Source organism: Lampetra fluviatilis, chromosome 58, assembly GCF_964198595.1.
Source record: "Lampetra fluviatilis chromosome 58, kcLamFluv1.1, whole genome shotgun sequence".
NCBI classification, from domain to species: Eukaryota; Metazoa; Chordata; class Hyperoartia; order Petromyzontiformes; family Petromyzontidae; genus Lampetra; species Lampetra fluviatilis.
The window spans coordinates 5,269,056-5,288,771 of NC_136332.1; the positions used below are offsets into that span (position 1 = coordinate 5,269,056).

At 52.5% G+C, this 19,716-nt stretch overlaps 1 protein-coding gene across 3 annotated transcripts in view; it reads left to right on the forward strand.

Moving 5' to 3' along the window:
• The window catches only part of LOC144950438 (ras-related protein Rab-37-like), a 54,614-nt gene that overhangs the window by 2,026 nt on the left and 32,872 nt on the right, over positions 1–19,716 (forward strand). For 2 of the 3 annotated variants that reach the window (XM_078880546.1, XM_078880547.1), the window contains exons 1-3: positions 11,397–11,478; positions 16,297–16,468; positions 17,646–17,756. In XM_078880546.1, the coding sequence (XP_078736672.1) occupies positions 16,298–16,468; positions 17,646–17,756 (282 nt within the window). In that variant the 5' untranslated portion in view covers positions 11,397–11,478; position 16,297. Of the gene's footprint in view, positions 1–836; positions 948–11,396; positions 11,479–16,296; positions 16,469–17,645; positions 17,757–19,716 lie in introns of those variants that run through there. The other variant, XM_078880548.1, reaches the window with a different exon arrangement.

A 19,716-nucleotide genomic window follows, 5' to 3' on the forward strand; every position in this document is an offset into this window, starting at 1 on the left:
TATCAAACCCACGACCTCCTGTACACCAGGCGAGGTAGTTAACATCTCCTAGCCACCGTGATGATGATGAGAGAGAGACACGCAAACTCCAAATATACAGCAGCAGGCGTCAGGGTCGGGATCGAACCCACGACCTCCTGTACACCAGGCGAGGTAGTTAACATCTCCTAGCCACCGTGGCGCCCTCACTGGGGGTCACCACCCTAACCCCCCCCCTCCCCCCATTGCCCAGCTGCCTCCGTGTATGTCTGTCTATGTATTTTGAACTTCTTTGGCACCGTACGTAGCCAACTGTGGCTAATCGGAGGTGCGGGGGAAGGACAACAAACTATGGGTCTCTGTGTGAGTCTATGTGTCTCTGCGTGAGTCTATGTGTCTCTATGAGTCTATGTGTCTCTGTGCGAGTCTGTATCTCTCGGCGAGTCTATGTGTCTCTGTGTGAGTCTATGGCTCTCTGTGCGAGGCTATGGCTCTCTGTGCGAGTCTATGTGTCTCTGTGCGAGTCTATGTGTCTCTGTGTGAGTCTATGTGTCTCTATGAGTCTATGTGTCTCTTTGCGAGTCTGTGTCTCTGGGCGAGTCTATGTGTCTCTGTGTGAGTCTATGGGTCTCTGTGTGAGTCTATGTGTCTCTGTGTGAGTCTATGTGTTTTGTGTGAGTCTATGTGTTTTGTGTGAGTCTATGTGTTTTGTGTGAGTCTATGTGTTTTGTGTGAGTCTATGGGTCTCTATGTAAGTATTTGGCTCTCTGCGTGAGTCTATGTGTATATCTTGATCTTCCTTCGCACCGTACGTAGCCAACCGCGCTAATCGTCGGTTCGCGCTGCCCCCCCCGCAGACCATCCTGGTGGGCGACAGCAGCGTGGGCAAGACTTCGCTGCTCGTGCAGTTCGACCAGGGCAAGTTCATCCCCGGATCATTCACGGCCACCGTCGGAATCAGCTTCACCGTGAGTCCGCACAGCGCTCGCCGGCGGACGGGCACCAGCTGGTCAGACCGGTTGCGTTTACGGGAGGGCATCAGCGTTGAGACCGGTTGCGTTTGCGAGAGGGCATCAGTGTTGAGACCGGTTGCACTTACGGGAGGGCATCAGCCTTGAGACGGGTTGCATTTACGGGAGGGCATCAGCGTTGAGACGGGTTGCATTTACGGGAGGGCACTCGCTGGTCAGACCGGTTGCACTTACGGGAGGGCACCAGCGTTGAGACCGGTTGCATTTACGGGAGGGCACTAGCTGGTCAGACCGGTTGCATCTACGGGAGGGCATCAGCGTTGAGACCGGTTGCACTTACGGGAGGGTCATCAGTGTTGAGACCGGTTGCACTTACGGGAGGGTCATCAGTGTTGAGACCGGTTGCATTTACGGGAGGGCATCAGCGTTGAGACGGGTTGGATTTGCGGGAGGGCATCAGTGTTGAGACCTGTTGCACTTACGGGAGGGCATCAATGTTGAGACGGGTTGCATTTGCGGGAGGGTATCAGCGTTGAGACCGGTTGCACTTACGGGAGGGCATCAGCGTTGAGACCGGTTGCATTTACGGGAGGGCATCAGCCTTGAGACCGGTTGCACTTACGGGAGGGCATCAGCGTTGAAACCGGTTGCACTTACGGGAGGGCATCAGCGTTGAGACCGGTTGCGTTTACGGGAGGGCATCAGCCTTGAGACCGGTTGCACTTACGGGAGGGCATCAGCGTTGAAACCGGTTGCACTTACGGGAGGGCATCAGCGTTGAGACCGGTTGCGTTTACGGGAGGGTATCAGCGTTGAGACCGGTTGCACTTATGGGAGGGCATCAGCATTGAAACCGGTTGCATTTACGGGAGGGCATCAGCGTTGAGACCGGTTGCACTTACGGGAGGGCATCAGTGGTGAGACCGGTTGCACTTATGGGAGGGCATCAGCATTGAAACCGGTTGCATTTACGGGAGGGCATCAGCGTTGAGACCGGTTGCACTTACGGGAGGGCATCAGCGTTGAAACCGGTTGCACTTACGGGAGGGCATCAGCGTTGAAACCGGTTGCGTTTACGGGAGGGCATCAGCGTTGAGACCGGTTGCACTTACGGGAGGGCATCAGCGTTGAAACCGGTTGCGTTTACGAGAGGGCATCAGCGTTGAGACCGGTTGCGTTTACGGGAGGGCATCAGCGTTGAAACCGGTTGCATTTACGGGAGGGCATCAGCGTTGAGACCGGTTGCGTTTACGGGAGGGCATCAGCGTTGAGACCGGTTGCATTTACGGGAGGGCATCAGCGTTGAGACCTGTTGCACTTACGGGAGGGCATCAGCGTTGAGACCGGTTGCACTTACGGGAGGGCATCAGCGTTGAGACGGGTTGCATAAATGGAGGGGCAACGGTGGGTAGAGATCAGTTGCGTCTACGGCAGTGTTGTCATTCACAGATATTTCAGAGGGAGGGGCCGTCACGCATTGGAAAGCACTGGGGGTTTGTGACAGCAGCACAATGATGATGATGATGTAGGGGGGGGGGGTGTTGTCATTATTTGTGTATTGTTGGGGGGGGGGGCACGTCAGGTGCCCTCCACGAAGAACGCTGGGATTGAGTGTTTCCCCCTCGCACACGCGAATCAGTTGTATTGTTGGGGGGATGCACGTCAGGGGCCACGCACTCAAGCGAACCAGGGGCCTGCCAGTGGCTCGCGGGGGCCCTTGCGAATGAACAACGCTGGGATTGAGTGTTTCCCCCTCGCACGCGCGAATCAGTTGTATTGTTGGGGGGATGCACGTCAGGGGCCACGCACTCAAGCCCACTAGGGGCCCATCAGTGACTCGCGGAGGGCCTTGCGAATGAACAAAGCTGGGATAGAGTGTTTCCACCTCGCACACGCGAATCAGCTGTATTGTCGGGGGGATGCATGTCAGGGGCCCAGCACTCAAGCCCACCAGGGGCCCGCCAGTGGCTCACGGATGGCCTTGCAAATGAAGAACGCTGGAATCGAGTGTTTCCCCCTCGCACACGCGGATCAGCTGTATTGTCGGGGGAGGCACACATCAGGAGCCCCGCACTCAAGCCCACCAGGCGCCTGCCAGTAGCTCGCGGAGGGCCTTGCAATTGAAGAACGCTGGGATAGAGTGTTTCCCCCTCGCACACGCGAATCAGCTGTATTGTCGGGGGGATGCACGTCAGGGGCCCAGCACTCAAGCGAACCAGGGGCCCGCCAGTGACCCGCGGGGGGCCTTGCGCATGGAGAACCCCGATCGTGGTCACCCTTTCTTATTCTTAGGTTTTTTCGGTAAAGTCACGTAGGTAAAAAATTAAAATTACCAAAAGTAAAATAAAAATAAAACAAAAATCACGACGTTTCGGAGGCAACACAAGCTTCCGTCTTCAGGTGGAACCGTCACAGCCCGATTGCTGTATCTGAAGACGGAAGCTTGTGTTGCCTCCGAAACGTCGTGATTTTTATTTTATTTTTATTTATTTTAATTTTTTACTTGATACAGCAATCGTGCTGTGACGGTTCCACCTGAAGACGAAAGCTTGTGTTGCCTCCGAAACGTCGTGATTTTTATTTTATTTTTATTTTTTTACTTTTATTAATTTTAATTTTCACCTACGTGACTTTACCGAAAAAAACCTAAGTTCATGAATCCTTGCAGTCACGAAAGCTTCAAATCTAGAATCACCCTTTCTTGCCGGTGTCTCGGTTGCTGGGGACATCTTGCCACGGCATCGGCTGGAGTGGCCCCACGCTTCTAACCCCGTCGCTCGCACGCGACCTGCCGATCAGAGGCCGACAGCGGTGACCCAAACGACCACCGCTGGTGGCGGACAGACAAATGCGTCGGTGGCCGCGCGTGGGGTCTGAGAAACCCGCGCGTGACTTGCGTTGGAATTCTTTCGAGGCGTGCGTCGCCATCCGTGATAATCGGAGGTGCGGCGGGGCGGGGGAGCAATAAAAACTCGCTCCCCCCCCCTCCTCCTCCCACACCGCCATCATTTACAACCGACTCACCAAACTCTCCGGGTCGCGAGTCCATGCGTCCACTGGTACCCCAACGGGCTTGTGAGTTGCCCACGTTCATGCCGAGAGGGGTCGTCCGATTATAGCGAACTCCAGACAGACTCCTGTTGATGAGGCATCGTTGAGCACACGTTTGACCGCGCGTACCCACCCCATTTTTTTGTTGGGTCAAATGGAAATGCGTGCGAACGGACGAATTAGCGAATGAATGAATGGGTCACTGAAGTGGTGGGCTCGGGTTCTCAGGAACACCGGGGTCTTAGCGGCGCTCTATAGCTCGGTGTTTTGGGGAGGACTTGACTCTAGATTTGAAGCTTTCGTGACTGCAAGGATTGATACTCTTAGTTCTTTCGGTAAAGTCACCACGTAGGTAAAAAATGAAATTAAAATTAATAAGAAATAAAAACAATAAAATCACGACGTTTCGGAGGCAACACAAGCTTCCGTCTTCAGGTGAAACTGTCACAGCAAAAACATCTGTATCTGTATCAAGTGGGACTTCTCTACACTTGATACAGCGGGTGGGGAACCTTGTTTCTGCCAAGGGACATTTGGATATTTAAAACATCATTCGCGGGGCCATACAAAATTATCAACTTAAATATTAGCCCGTTATATTTGGTCAAACGTTGAATTAACTCGCCCCTAACGCGATGGGTTGGAACTGCTTCTCTTCGGCGAGGCGTGTGATGATGTTAGCTGGTATTGATGATGTTGCTGCTGCTACTCGCAGCTGCGTTTCCAGGTTTGCTCCTAGAGATTTGTTGAATTCCGAGTCCCGCCTGCGGTTGCCTTGTCAGGGCCACACCCAAATGATTTCGCGGGGCCTCGTACGGCCCGGGGGCCGGACGTTCCCCACCCCGGCACTAAAGGAAAGTTACACTCGAAGTGGTGTCAGAGTTTCGCGTTTCACTCTTTAACGACTCCTCGTGTCACCACGCAATCATCGAGGGGCAGTGGTTCGTTTCTGTTCGCGCAGCGAGACGTGGGCAGATTTGTGTTCGAAGGTAAAAATCATCGAAAGCACACAAATTAAGCCATTACAAATGGTCTTTTTTACGATTGAGGATCAAAGGGATACAAGGCTGCAGTTTAGAAGGTCAATAGCCACTAATTTAGGGTATATCACTATGAGACATCTCCTTTACCAGTGGCAAAATATAGTAATAGGTTTTTACCCTTTCAACTGGTACAAAAACTGACACCTTTATACAAGGCATCATGTTTGCAATAACCACAACACAAGCAGTCAAAATGCAAACAAAAAGAAACAACTCTGATGATGATAATGATATGCACTGTCCTTAAAGTTGATTGGTCCACACCAGAGGTCGCAACCAGGTACCCGATACCCGTACCCTACCCGATACCCGGCTACCCGTACCCGGCTGGGTACGGGTACGGGTACCCGTTTGCGACCCTGGTGCGGCCGGGTACGGGTAGGCCGTGAGTCACTGGTGAGTCACCGTTTGTCACTCATGTCCCAACGTCTTGTCTCTTCTCACAATTCAAGTTCCTAGAATCAACCCACCCGCGCCTGCAACATGGCTTCATCCCAGAGGTCGCAATCGGGTACCCGTACCCTACCCATACCCGGCCAGGTACGGGTAGGGTACGGGTACGGCCGGGTACGGGTATGGTACGGATACCCGTTTGCGACCCTGCTGCAGCCGGGTACGGGTACGGGTAAGGAATCAAAACCCGTTTGCGACATCTGCCTTCCGCTCGACAGGTGAAGGTGGTCGCGGGATCCAACGAGGAACTCTCCCCCACCTGTTCCACCTGTACGGGATCGAGTGTTGCACCCTCGCAGCGCGTGGGGGTTTTCTTTCTCAGTTGTCTTTCTTCCGGGTGCTCCGGCTTCCTCCCGCACGCACATAGACGCTCACTCGTCGGCCGATGCCATCTCAAGAGGATCGCAGAGCTCGGGAAATCGTTGTTCAGGAGCTCTCCTTGCGGCTCATTGATGCCACCGAGACTCGCCAGGTCGCGTCTGAGAAAGAAAAAACATTAACGAATTCTGGCGAATTGCCCCATGATGCTGGATGCAATTACCAGCGAAACGTCGTGCTACTCAAAAATTGTAAATGTTGTGGTTTCACGCTTCAACACACCGGTGGGCTAAAGCAGTGAACTATTTGTCTTTTGTCAACGTGACACTTTTTTGCTGATTGGCCGTGTCGGGTGGTGGAGGGTTACGACACATTTATAAATGACGCGATCTAAACCCAAAAACGTTGATTATGATTAACGAATAATCTCAGTGGGCTTTGCCCGGGTAAAATTTTACTTTAAAAAGTAATTTTTGTAAAGTGATTCATTTACCTTTCCTACATTTTGAACTACCTGCGGTGTTCTTTTGGGTCTTTCGGTAAAGCCGCGTAGATATATTTGTTTGTGAGAATAGGTTTTCCCCTTTTTTCTGGAAACAAAACAGTTGTGTTAACATGTTAAAACACCAAACTGAAAACTTTTACGAGGAATCACGTCTGCATTAACCACAATGCTTGTGGTCAGAATGCAAACAAAAAAAGACTCTGATAATATCTGTGGCATTGTCTTTGAAACTGATTGGTCCACACCAGAGACAGCTTTCTTTTGAGCCTCGTCTCAAACGGTGTTAGACCAGAGGACGCCAAAAGTCCTCTTGGCATCCTCTCTCTTATTTAACACTATTGTGTGAGTGTGTGTGTGCAATATATAGCGGTGGTGTAGTGGTTAGCGCGCTGCGCTACGAATCTGGCGAACCGGGTTCGATTCCCGCTCACGGCCAACACCAGTGACGATTATTTTAACCAGTTCTGGGCCTCCTCTAGGTCGACTTAGACTCAAATGGGTATCTGGTGCTGTGTGTAAACATCGTCACTGGGGAGACAAAGGCGGCCGGGCGTGGTGCTGGCCACCCACCCCCTCGTGTACCGTTCCGACCTTCATAGGTGCTCGCTAACAGCACTTGCCCCAACAGTCAGGCTATACGGTTGATCTTTTTGCAGTAGATAGTACTGTACTCAAATGAGTACCTGGTATGGTGGGGAGACAAAGGCGGCCGGGCGTGGTGTTGCTCACCCCAACTGCTTCCGTGCGGTTCCGGCCTTCTCGAAGTCTCGATAGCAGCACTTGCACCAACAGTCTGTTAAACAAATGCAAACTACACGGGGGACCTTGGTCTATGTCGGTGGGTATGTGTGGGTGGGTGGGTGTCTGTCTGTGTGTGTGTGTGCCACTAAGAGATGGGGCCTTACCATCAGCCCCACCAAAACTAAGCACCTGCCTGGGTATTTTGTACCATCGGACACTCCACCCCCACAACTCCCAATCGGTGATGGGGCAGTAGTGGAGAGAGTGGAGAGTTTCCCATACCTGGGCAGTGTGCTTATGACCGGCTCCAGTTTAACAGCAGAGGTCTCACTCCGAATCAGTCGAGCGGCAATATCTTTTAATCGGTTGCGTAACGCTGTGTGGAAGCTACCTGGTCTGTCGCTCCGCACGAAGCTTCAGGTCTTCTCGGCCACAGTCATTCCCTCCCTTTTCTACGCTTGCGAAACGTGGACCCCCCTAATGGAGCATCTTCGCCGGTTGGAAACATTTAGGCTGGCCTGCCTACGATCCATCCTGGGTTTAACCAGGCTGGATTGTGTGAGGAGCTCACAAATCCTTGAAAGATCTGGGCAAAGTCCCATCGGTGAGCTCCTCCGGCAGGCAAGGCTGCGTTGGCTGGGTCATGTAGCCCGCATTCCCAGCCACCCCATGCCTAAACAGCTTTTGTTCGGCCGGATCGAGGGGGCTAAAAGGGCGCGGCACGGGCTAGAGAAGAGATGGAGTGATGTGGTACAGGAGGACGTGGAGCTGAGTGGACTTGCCGATGACTGGTACCAGCGGTGTCAAGATCGGCCTCAGTGGAGGAGGCTCGTGAAGGACGCTACTGGGCAGTTGGAGGCAGTCGCCCTCCAGCAACAACGGAGGGCGGAGGAGCGACGCTCACAACAACGAGCGGAGCGCCGGGTGGCTAAAGCACAGCAAGTTGGTACAGTAGGGGGGCACAGGTGGTGCATCAGCCAGTCATCTCGGTCATCTCGGTCAGTCGACCCGTGGCACCTGCTGGGTCTGCCCCGTGACCTCCTGCCAGCGGGCGTTCGACACTTCACGTGGCCTCAAGGTGGACATGGCCTGGCACAAGCGTCGTGGTGACGTCACCGCCACTTAGTGGCGAATGGCGGTTGTTGTTGTTGTTGTGTGAAACCAGATATGTATAACTGTCATTGGCAATGAGCACGCGTCTGGGGTGCGTCTTTGCCTTCCGGAGTAATCGTCGAATCGGATTTTAATTTTTTACTGCAGCTACATACTATTAACACTCCTTCCCTTTATTAATGCCACCCCTATCCCCTCCCTTTGATGCTGCTAATCCTGCATAATGCACGGGCATAAGTAGTACTAATCACATACCTGCATTTCCCATATCCCCTCCCTTTTATGCTGCTAATCCTGCACAATGCACGGGCATAAGTAGTACTAATCGCATACCTGCATTTCCCATAAATATGCTAAATTCCTCTTGATATGCATATTCTTTTGTCAAAGCGCCCCCTTTTCCCCCCCTTCCAACCCAGCTTATACACATGCTCCAAGCACGTGTGCTGTTTCATTCAGACGCTGTCGCCTCGACAGACCTGGTTTTCACCTGAGGACGGCTACTTGCGTTGTGGCCGAAACGTCGTGAGAATTGTTTTATTATATTTTATTATTATTATTTTATTACTTCCCTTCTACGTGACTTTACCGAAAGAACCAAGAAGATGAATTCTTGCAAATGCATCGTCGGCATTGGGTTGCAGTGCCTGGGTGCGTTCCGCTCTTGTTGACTTGGCGAGCGCCAAACGCACACGCACACAAACTAAAATAGGGCCTTATCTTATCGCGTGCAAATAGAGACGAAGCTAGGAGGAGGCGAGGGGATCACAGATAAGACGAACACATCTACGATACCGCTGGAATATTCCTTAATACTCTGCGCGACGGCTCCATTTACCGTAGAGAGTTCCTGCGTGACCACAGACACCGTTTTGATATCATCAACACTCGCCTGGTACCATAGGGAGCCCGTTGATACCGTGGACAGATGCCTAGTAACCACAAACGGTTCCCCGACCCCATGGACACCTTCCTGATTACCGTGAGGCACCTTGTGCACACCACGGAGAGGCTTGTTTACATCATGGACATCTCGGTGCCATGAACGCCTAGTGGATACTCTGGTCAGCAACCGATTTCCATGGTCAGCTCAATGATACTCTGGTTAGTTCCGCAGTGCTATGGTCAGCTCACGAGTACCCTGGTCAGCTCAATGATACTATGGTTAGTTCCATGGTACCATGGACAGCTCAATGATGCTATGGTCAGCTCCCTCGTACCATGGACAGCTCAATGATAATATGATTAGTTCCGCAGTACCCTGGTCAGCTCAATGATGTTATGGTCAGCTCCCTCGTACCCTGGTCAGCTCAATGATACTATGGTTAGTTCCGCAGTACCCTGGTCAGCTCAATGATGCTATGGTCAGCTCCCTCGTACCCTGGTCAGCTCAATGATACTATGGTTAGTTCCGCAGTACCCTGGTCAACTCAATGATGCTATGGTTAGCTCACGAGTACCCTGGTCAGCTCCCTCGTACCCTGGTCAGCTCAATAATACTATGGTTAGCTCCCTCGTACCCTGGTCAGCTCAATGATACTATGGTTAGCTCCCTAGTACCATGGTAGGCTCCCTAGTACCCTGGTCAGCTCAATGATACTATGGTTAGCTCCCTAGTACCCTGGTCAGCTCAATGATACCATGGTTAGTTCCGCAGTACCATGGTCAGCTCACGAGTACCGTGGTCAGCTCAATGATACTATGGTTAGTTCCGCAGTACCATGGTCAGCTCCCTCGTACCCTGGTCAGCTCAATGATACTATGGTTAGTTCCGCAGTACCATAGACAGCTCACGAGTACCCTGGTCAGCTCAATGATGCTATGGTCAGCTCCCTCGTACCCTGGTCAGCTCAATGATACTATGGTTAGTTCCGCAGTACCCTGGTCAGCTGAATGATGCTATGGTTAGCTCCCTAGTACCCTGGTCAGCTCAATGATGCTACGGTCAGCTCCCTAGTAACATGATCGGCTCTCTAGTAACATGATCGGCTCCCCAGTACCACGGTCAGCTCCCCAGTACCCTGGTCAGCTCCTTAGCACCACGGACATATCAATGATACCACAGTAAGCTCCCTAGTACTATTGGCAGCTCAATGATACCATGGTCAGATCCCGAACTCCCTAATACCATGACCAGCTCCCTCGTTGCATGGGCGACTCCTTAGTACCATCGCTGGTACCCACGGTACATTTATTGATGTCATATTCATCTCACCTGGACACCACAGAGCGAGAGATTGAGCGAGAGAGTGAGCGAGAGAGTGAGCGAGAGTGTGAGCGAGAGAGTGACCGAGAGAGTGAGCGAGAGAGTGAGCGAGAGAGTGAGCGAGAGAGTGAGCGAGAGAGTGACCGAGAGAGTGAGTGAGAGAGTGACCGAGAGAGTGAGCGAGAGAGTGACCGAGAGAGTGAGCGAGAGAGTGAGCGAGAGAGTGAGCGAGAGAGTGACAGAGAGAGTGAGCGAGAGAGTGACCGAGAGAGTGAGCGAGAGAGTGAGCGAGAGAGTGACCGAGAGAGTGAGCGAGAGAGTGACCGAGAGAGTGAGCGAGAGGGTGACCGAGAGGGTGAGCGAGAGAGTGAGCGAGAGAGTGACCGAGAGAGTGAGCGAGAGAGTGACCGAGAGAGTGACCGAGAAAGTGAGCGAGAGAGTGAGCGAGAGAGTGACCGAGAGAGTGACCGAGAGAGTGAGCGAGAGAGTGAGCCAGAGAGTGAGCGAGAGAGTGAGCGAGAGAGTGAGCGAGAGAGTGACCGAGAAAGTGACCGAGAGAGTGAGCGAGAGAGTGACCGAGAGAGTGACCGAGAAAGTGAGCGAGAGAGTGAGCGAGAGAGTGACCGAGAGAGTGACCGAGAGAGTGAGCGAGAGAGTGAGCGAGAGAGTGAGCGAGAGAGTGACCGAGATAGTGAGCGAGAGAGTGACCGAGAGAGTGGGCGAGAGAGTGACCGAGAGATGGGGGTTTACATAAAGCAAAGTTTAAAAAAAAAATGTACAAAATGATGAACGAAGCAAAGTGCCGACTACACCGAGCATCTTCTTGTTTCCACTGATCGTAAAAAAAAAGAGAGAGACACAGGAAGAGAGAGAGAGTGGGAGCGAGAGAGAGGTTGGGGGGGATGGGAGAGAGAGAGAGAGTGGGAGCGAGACAGAGGTTGGGGGGAATGGGAGAGAGAGAAGGGGGGTGGGAGGCGCAGAGAGAGAGGGTGGGAGATCGAGAGGGGAGACGCGGAGCCCAATACATTGCGAGGACGAGCAGGATCTACAGGAGAGGAGAGACGCAGACCGAGGCAACCTCTGCTCGTCTCGTTTCAGGTGCGCTCGTTAAACCAAATCATTACATTGTGTGTGTGTGTTTGCGTGCTCCTTGCATTGTACGTGTAATACAAGAGATCAATAAGCAGCTGATGTATGACCACCACCACCACCACCACCATCACTTCCACCACCACCATCACTACCACCACCACCACCATCACTACCACCACCACCACCGCTGCTGCTGCTGCTGCTGTTAACGGCGGCGAAGAGTCCGGGCAGTGGAGGGCAATTGCAGTCCGTTCAGAGCGAACACATTCAAACGTACGCGCATGCATGATAATGTACACACACACACACAATGTCATTCAAACACTGCCCCGTGGCTCCGTACATGGGGAGCGGTGGCGCGGCGGTTAGCGCGCTGCGGCGCGAAGGGAACCCGGCGATTCGAGTTCGATGCCCCGCTCACGGCCACCATCTGCGACGGCGAGCATCTGAACCGGTCGTTGTTGAGGCCTCCGCCTAGGTCGACTGAGCCTTTAAATGTGGTGTGTAAAAAAAAAAACATCGCCACTAGGTGAGACAAAGGCGGCCGGGCGTGGCGCTGGTCACCCACTACCCGTGCCGGCCTTCATGGGTGCTCGTTCAGAGCACTTGCCCCAACAGTCTGATCGAGGCTACACGGGGGAATCTTTGCCTTTAGCTCTGCGCGAATGCGTTCTCTGTGCAGGTGCTGTGCGTATTTGTGTCAGTCTGTGGATTCTACGTGTCAGATACTTGTAAATCTCATACGGCATGTGCTATGAAGAAAGGAGGCATTCCCCGAAACGTCGCCTATTACATATGTGTGTTTAATTCTAGATTTGAAGCTTTCGTGACCGCAAGGATTCATATTCTTAGGTTTTTTCGGTAAAGTCACGTAGGTAAAAAATTCACATTTAAATTAATAAAAGTAAAATGAATATAAAATAAAAAATCACGACGTTTCGGAGGCAACACAAGCTTCCGTCTTCAGGTGGAACCGTCACAGCACGATAGCTGTATCAAGCTTTTACTTCATAGCGACAGCGAGGTGTCTCAAGCTTTTACTTGATACAGCAATCGTGCTGTGACGGTTCCACCTGAAGACGGAAGCTTGTGTTGCCTCCGAAACGTCGTGATTTTTATTTTATATTTATTTTACTTTTATTAATTTAAATGTGAATTTTTACTTACTTGTAACTTACTTGATACAGCAATCGTGCTGTGACGGTTCCACCTGAAGACGGAAGCTTGTGTTGCCTCCGAAACGTCGTGATTTTTATTTTATTTTTATTTATTTTAATTTTTTACTTGATACAGCAATCGTGCTGTGACGGTTCCACCTGAAGACGGAAGCTTGTGTTGCCTCCGAAACGTCGTGATTTTTATTTTATTTTTATTTTACTTTCATTAATTTTAATATTTTTACCTACGTGACTTTACCGAAAAAACCTAAGAATATGAATACATATGTGTGTGTGTATCGTTCCCTTTGTTGATGCCACACAAACGCAGTGTTGATTTTATTATTAATAATGTGTCAAGGTTTAAACGTCAGAGTTTATCATTATTAATAATCTGTCAAGGTTTAAACTGAAGTGTTATTCACGCTCCACACTACGAATGCATGAGCAGTGGTCTCTTAAATTAATCTTTTTAAAATATATCTATTTTACCGACGTAATATACGAGAAATAATTAAACGTTTAAGCGACAACTGTATTGTCTATTTAATCAGCCGTCACGTGCTTGTGCCGTTCGTGCTGTGATGTTTGTATTTTTCGTGTGTCTGTGTATGAGATATGACATTAGGCGTTAGGTCAGACGAATATTTGGTTTGGCGTTGAGCCGACCCTGGTTCATGCCCCTGCTATGTGCAGGGTGCTTCAACAAATGTTTAACACATATTATTAGTTTTTTTCGGTAAAGTCACGTAGGTAAAAAACTTACTTGATGCAGCAATCGTGCTGTGACGGTTCCACCTGAAGACGGAAGCTTGTGTTGCCTCCGAAACGTCGTGATTTTTATTTTATTTTTTATTTTACTTTTATTAATTTTAATTTTTTTACCTACGTGACTTTACCGAAAAAAACCTAATAATATGAATCCTTGCAGTCACGAAAGCCTCAAATCTAGAAATGTTTAACACCTCCACGGGACCATCGTTTTAAATGGAAAAAAGAACGGATACTAACTAATACGCTGCATCGTGATAACAAATGTGACGTTAAGAGCTTCAAAAAGTCAAACAGTCGCTCCCACTATATTTGGAGTCAGCGTGTATCTCCTTCGATTTCCCCCTTCCACATTTAGAATCAACGTCACGCGTTTAGAATATTTGGCTGCTGCTGCTGCTGCTGTAAATCGCCACGCGATGTTGACGAAGAGACAATTCGTGGAGCTGTCATTCGTGATGGTCACGTGGCTTCAAAAAAAGATCTATATCAGCTTCCTAGGGCCTTACCTGGTACAGTAAACACGAATCAGTTTACAGCTTTAGTTCATAGTTTATTCTGACTTCAGTTATTGTAAAAAATTGCCACGAAATCGTTAAATGCAGGGTGCTTCAAACACATTTTTTACACCATTGGAACCTCCTTTGCCAGTAGCAAAATGTGATAATTGTTTTTTACGGTTTCATCTGGCAACAAAACTGACACTTTTTTTGTTACTACAAAAGAGGTTCCAATGGTGTAAATGCTTACCCGAGCTCTAATACTCTGATGGTGCATTGTCTTTGAGTTGTGCGCCTTTTGGCGTCATCTGGTCCAACACCATGTGAGACGAGGCTCGAAGAAAAGCTGTCTCGGGTGTGGACCAATCATCTTCAAGGACAGTGCATACATTATCAAAGTTGTGTTTTTTGTTTGCATTCCGACCGCAGGTATTGTGGTCAATGCAAACATGACTCCTGGTAAAAAAAAGGTGCCAGTTTTGTTACCAGATAAAAGGGTAAAACACCATTTATTATAAAAATAAAAATTACACTTATATGGGAGGACTATCGTTTTTAATGGGAAAAAATACGGATAACAATACGCTATGACATGATAACAAATGTAATGTTAAGAGATTAAAAAGTCTCTCTCACTTTTCCTTCTTGGTTCTTTCGGTAAAGTCACGTCATTCAGACGCTGTCTCCCCCGACAGACCTGGTCTTCACCTGAGGACAGCTGCTTGCGTTGTGGCCGAAACGTCGTGAGAATTGTATTTTATAACGCAACATTTAATTATTTTATTATTTCCCTTCTACGTGACTTTACCGAAAGAACCAAGAAGATGAATCCCTGCAGTCACGAAAGCTTTAAATAGAAATAAAATCTCTCTCCCACTTGTTCACCATCGTGATCAACGCGTGCCTGGAATCGTTTCCAGGTGCTCTCCAGAGCGCCCCAGGAGGCAGCGGGCATTCTTGCAAATTCTCACAAGTGTTCAAATATAAGCGCCTGCCGTTTTAACGATGACAAAGTAATGTGTGTAATTGACAGTAAGTGGCTGGCCATCATACGTTACCCATTAAATTGGAGCTATATCGGAGCTGTTATTATCACCGAACGAGATAGATCGAGATGACATCACTTAGGGCAATCACGTTCAATGTATCATCAGTTTGGTGTGCTGCGTGGTTATGTGTGTGCATATTTATGTATGCCTGTATGTGTGCATTTGTGGCTGCGTCAATATACGCCAGTGTGTGCATATCAGATGAAATCACAAAGGGCGATCATGTACAATGCATAGCAGCTGTGTATAACATATTCATGCGGTTATATAAGTGTGTGTGTAGTGTAGTGTTTGCATGTCGATGTATCTATGTACGTTTTGTGTGTTAAATGTGTGGGCGGAGTGGTAGTGCAGCGGTTAGCGCGCTGCGCTACGAACCTGGCGACCCGAGTTCGATTCCCGCTCACGGCCAACACCAATGACGATTATCTGAACCAGTCCTGGACCTCCCCTAGGTCGACTCAGCCTCAAATGAGTACCTGGTGCGGTGTGTAAACATCGCCACTCGGGAGACAAAGGCGGCCGGGCGTGGTGCTGGCCACCCACCCCCTCGTGTGCCGTGCCGGCCTTCATAGGTGCTCGCTAACAGCACTTGACCCAACAGTCTGTTCAGGCTACACGGGGGATTTTTGTCTTTGTGTGACCCCTGCGTGTGTACGGGAGAGCCTCATCCAGCAGTGGATTGGGCAAGAGGGCTGCTCAGTTCGTGCGAACCTCAGTCACCGTGCCACTCACTCACTCACTCACAGCAACAACAACAACAACAGACCCGATCTACGTCTTCCCCTTTCAACGTCGTTTCGCCAACGGGTCGTCGCATTTCTCAACACTGGACCATCCTTCTTGGTTCTTTCGGTAAAGTCACGTAGAATGGAAATCGCTTTCGATTCATTGCGTCGTTCCAATATTCGTAATCCCACATTTCACCTCCACCTCCACGTTAATCGAGGATATTTGCTGTGCACGTGTGCGCGTGTTTTGTACAGGCAGACACACACAGGCGTGTGCCCTGCCAACAGATACGACGACAAACCTCCACCACTCACCTCTCCACCTATGCTCTAAGAGCCCCCCCCACTCACCTCTCCACCTATGCTCTAAGAGCCCCCCCCTCCCCCCCACTCACCTCTCCACCTATGCTCTAAGAGCCCCCCCTCCCCCCCACTCACCTCTCCACTTATGCTCTAAGAGCCCCCCCTCCCCCCCACTCACCTCTCCACCTATGCTCTAAGAGCCCCCCCTCCCCCCCACTCACCTCTCCACCTATGCTCTAAGAGCCCCCCCTCCCCCCCACTCACCTCTCCACCTATGCTCTAAGAACCCCCCCCCCCCACACGCACTGGGCAGCATGAGCCGAAAGAAGGCCCGAGGCGAGGTGGTGTGGGGCCCCCGAGGTGCCGCCGGTTCCCCCCTCGTCTCCTCCCCGGGGCCCAAGCCGCTGCTCGCCAACGGGGTGTCCGCGGCGCTCACTCGCTCGTCACTGTCCAGCAGCGGAGAGTTCTGTGACCTGGCGTCAAAGGTGTGGGGGGCGGGGTGGGGGGGGGGGGTAAGGTGGGTGGGGGTAAGGTGGGGTGGTGGGGTGGTGGGGTGGTGGGGTGGTGGGGTGGTGGGGGGGCAAGGGTGGGGGTGGGGGGGTGAGGTGGTGGGGTGGTGGGGGGCAAAGGGGGCGTGGTGGTGGTGGTGGGGGGGGCAAGGGGTTGGGGGTGAGGTGGGGTAGTGTGGTGGGGGTGGGGGGGGGGGTGAGGTGGTGGGGGCAAGGGGGGTGGGGGGGTGGGGGTGAGGTCCCACGAGTGCGTCCAATGACACCACCACGAGCGCCTAGTCGCCGCTGCGATGATCGTTGTTGCTGCGGTGGCGATGACGGTCAGGGGTCAGCTGTGTAAGGGGCCATCCATTGAGTAGGTACGCAAACATCCGTCAAAACTTGACCCCCTCCCCTAACCCCCTTCCTGTACGCAACGCGTACTTTTTACACCCCCACCCCCCCCGACCGAATCCTATAGAACGGCCGATATTTAATCCACGCAGAAACGATCAAGGATTACCGTAATAATATTAACGTGTTTAAGCAAACAGACAGTCCACCGCCGGACGATCTAACTCATTTGAAGGCCAATTTAGACACATTATTATCGAGGCTTCACACCCTCTCCCCCCCCCCCGTTTCTTATGCGTACATTGTCAGTAGACCCCCCCTCCCGCCCATACGCAAGCTACGCATTTGGGTTAACCCCCCCTCCCCCCTCCATGCGTACGCACTGAATGGATGGTCACTGAGCAGGAGTGCGTGAGGTTGGTAGACAGCGGTAAGCCTTGCCCCCACCCCCCCACCCCACTGCCCCCCCACCCACCCCACTGCCCCCACCCCACCCCACCGCCCCCCCCACCCACCCCCCCACCCCACCCCCCCACCCACCCCACCCCACCGCCCTCCTCCCCATTCACCCCCCACCCCACCCACCCCACCGCTACCCCCACCCACCCCACCGCCCCCACCCCACCCACCCCACTGCACCCCCACCCACCCCCCCACCCCACCGCCCCCCACCTACCCCCCCACCCCACCCACCTTACCGCCCCCCCCACCGCCCCCCCCACCAACTCCACCGCCGCCCCCCATCCACCCTACCGCCCCCCACCCACCCCACTTCTCCCAACCCCCCCCCCCCTATCCTCCCCCCACTTGGCGACACCAGGTGATGCTGGTGGGAGACTCGGGTGTGGGGAAAACGTGTCTGCTCGTGCGCTTCAAAGACGGAGCCTTTCTCTCCGGGAGCTTCATTTCCACCGTGGGCATCGACTTTAGGGTGAGGCTACTGCTGCTACTGCTGCTGCTGGTGGTGGTGGTGGAGGTGGTGGAGGTGGTGGTGGTGGTGGTGGAGGTGGTGGTGGAGGTGGTGGTGGTGGTAGCGCAGCGCCAACCACGCCGCCACCCGTGCGCCTCGCGGAGAGCACGGCGCCTGGGTTCGACTCCCGGACTCGGACGCCTTTTGCTGTAGTGGAGTGTTGTTTGATTTACTCCGCTCACCCACCCACGCATCCACTCACCCACCCACCCACTCACCCACCCACCCACTCACCCACTCACCCATCCCCACACCCACCCACGCGTCCACCCACCCATCCATCCACCCACCCACCCACTCACCCACCCACCCACCTACTCACTCATCCACCCACCCACCCGTCCATCCACCCACCCGCCCACCCACCCACGCATTCACTCACCCACCCACCCACTCACCCGCCCACTCGCCCACCCATCCACTCACCCACCCACTCACCCACCCACTCACGCACCCACCCACCCACTCACCCATCCAACCTACCCACCCACACTTCCACTCACCCACTCACCCACACATCCACTCACCCACACATCCACTCACCCACACATCCACTCAGCCACCCACCCACCCATCCATTCACCCGCCCATCCATCCACTTAACCACCCATCCACTCACCCACCCATCGATCCACTCACCCACCGATCCACTCACCCACCCACTCAACCACCGACTCCTGTTTTGTCTACAAATTGAGGGTTCGAGTGTGTGGGTGTGTGCGTGGTGAGTGCGTGTGTAAGGGGGGAGTGGTGGTGTAGCGGGTTTTGCGCTGAGTTACGAACCTGGCGACAATTAATTATCTGAACCAGTCCTGGGCTTCCCGTAGGTCGACTCAGCCTCAAATGAGCACTTTTGGTGAGATGCGTAGTAAAACATCGCCGCTGGGGAGACAAAGGCGGTCGGGCGTGGTGTTGGCCACCCACCCCCTCGTGTGCCGTGCCGGCCTTCATAGGTGCTGCTCGCTAACACCACTTGCCCCTACAGTACGTTAAGGCGACACAAGGTATCTTTGCACTATGCATGTTTTGCAAGCGTCGAGCTAAAAACAGCTGATGCTGGTTGAACAAACCAAAAATCCCCAGTGCTGAAAACTGCCCTGCAAACAACACACACGCAGCCAGCAGCAGTAGCAGCAGCAGCAGTAGCAGCAGTAGCAGCAGCAGTAGCAGCAGCAGCAGTAGCAGCAGCAGCATTTCCCCTTCAACTGCTGCGAAGACAGACACCGGCCGATGAGGCTCGGTACACGGCCCAATCGTGGGCTCGCAAATGCTGAGCGCGGTGATGGAAAACGCCGTGGGCATCCGCTCAGCGGGTCGACGCACGGGGCGAGATTCTGCCGCGACCGCTCGCGACCGGTTGCAGAGACGTCCAGTTGCAAGCGATTCGGTTGCGTGCAACCAAGTGGCCGTTGCCTGGCCGCCGATGGAAGGGCGCATCGCGCGGACGCTTTCAGATGCGCTTCCGCGGCCGTCTGGAACGCTCTTGCCTTCCGATGTTAGGAAGCCACTGAGCTGTGGACTTTTAAATCATCATCATCTGGATTGGCACACTCATTTTTTTAGAGCTGATTTTTGTTGTGGTTAGTTTGATGCCCTTCCCCCGCACCTCCGATTCTCGCGGTTGGCTACGTACGGTGCGAAAGAAGTTCAACATACACACATACATAGACTCACACAGAGACCCATAGACTCACACAGAGACCCATAGACTCACGCAGTGTCCCATATACTCACACAGAGACCCATAGACTCACACAGAGACTCATAGACTCACGCAGAGACCCATAGACTCACACAGAGACACATAGACTCACACAGAGACACATAGACTCACACAGAGACCCATAGACTCACACAGAGACCCATAGACTCACACAGAGACACATAGACTCACACAGAGACCCATAGACTCACACAGAGA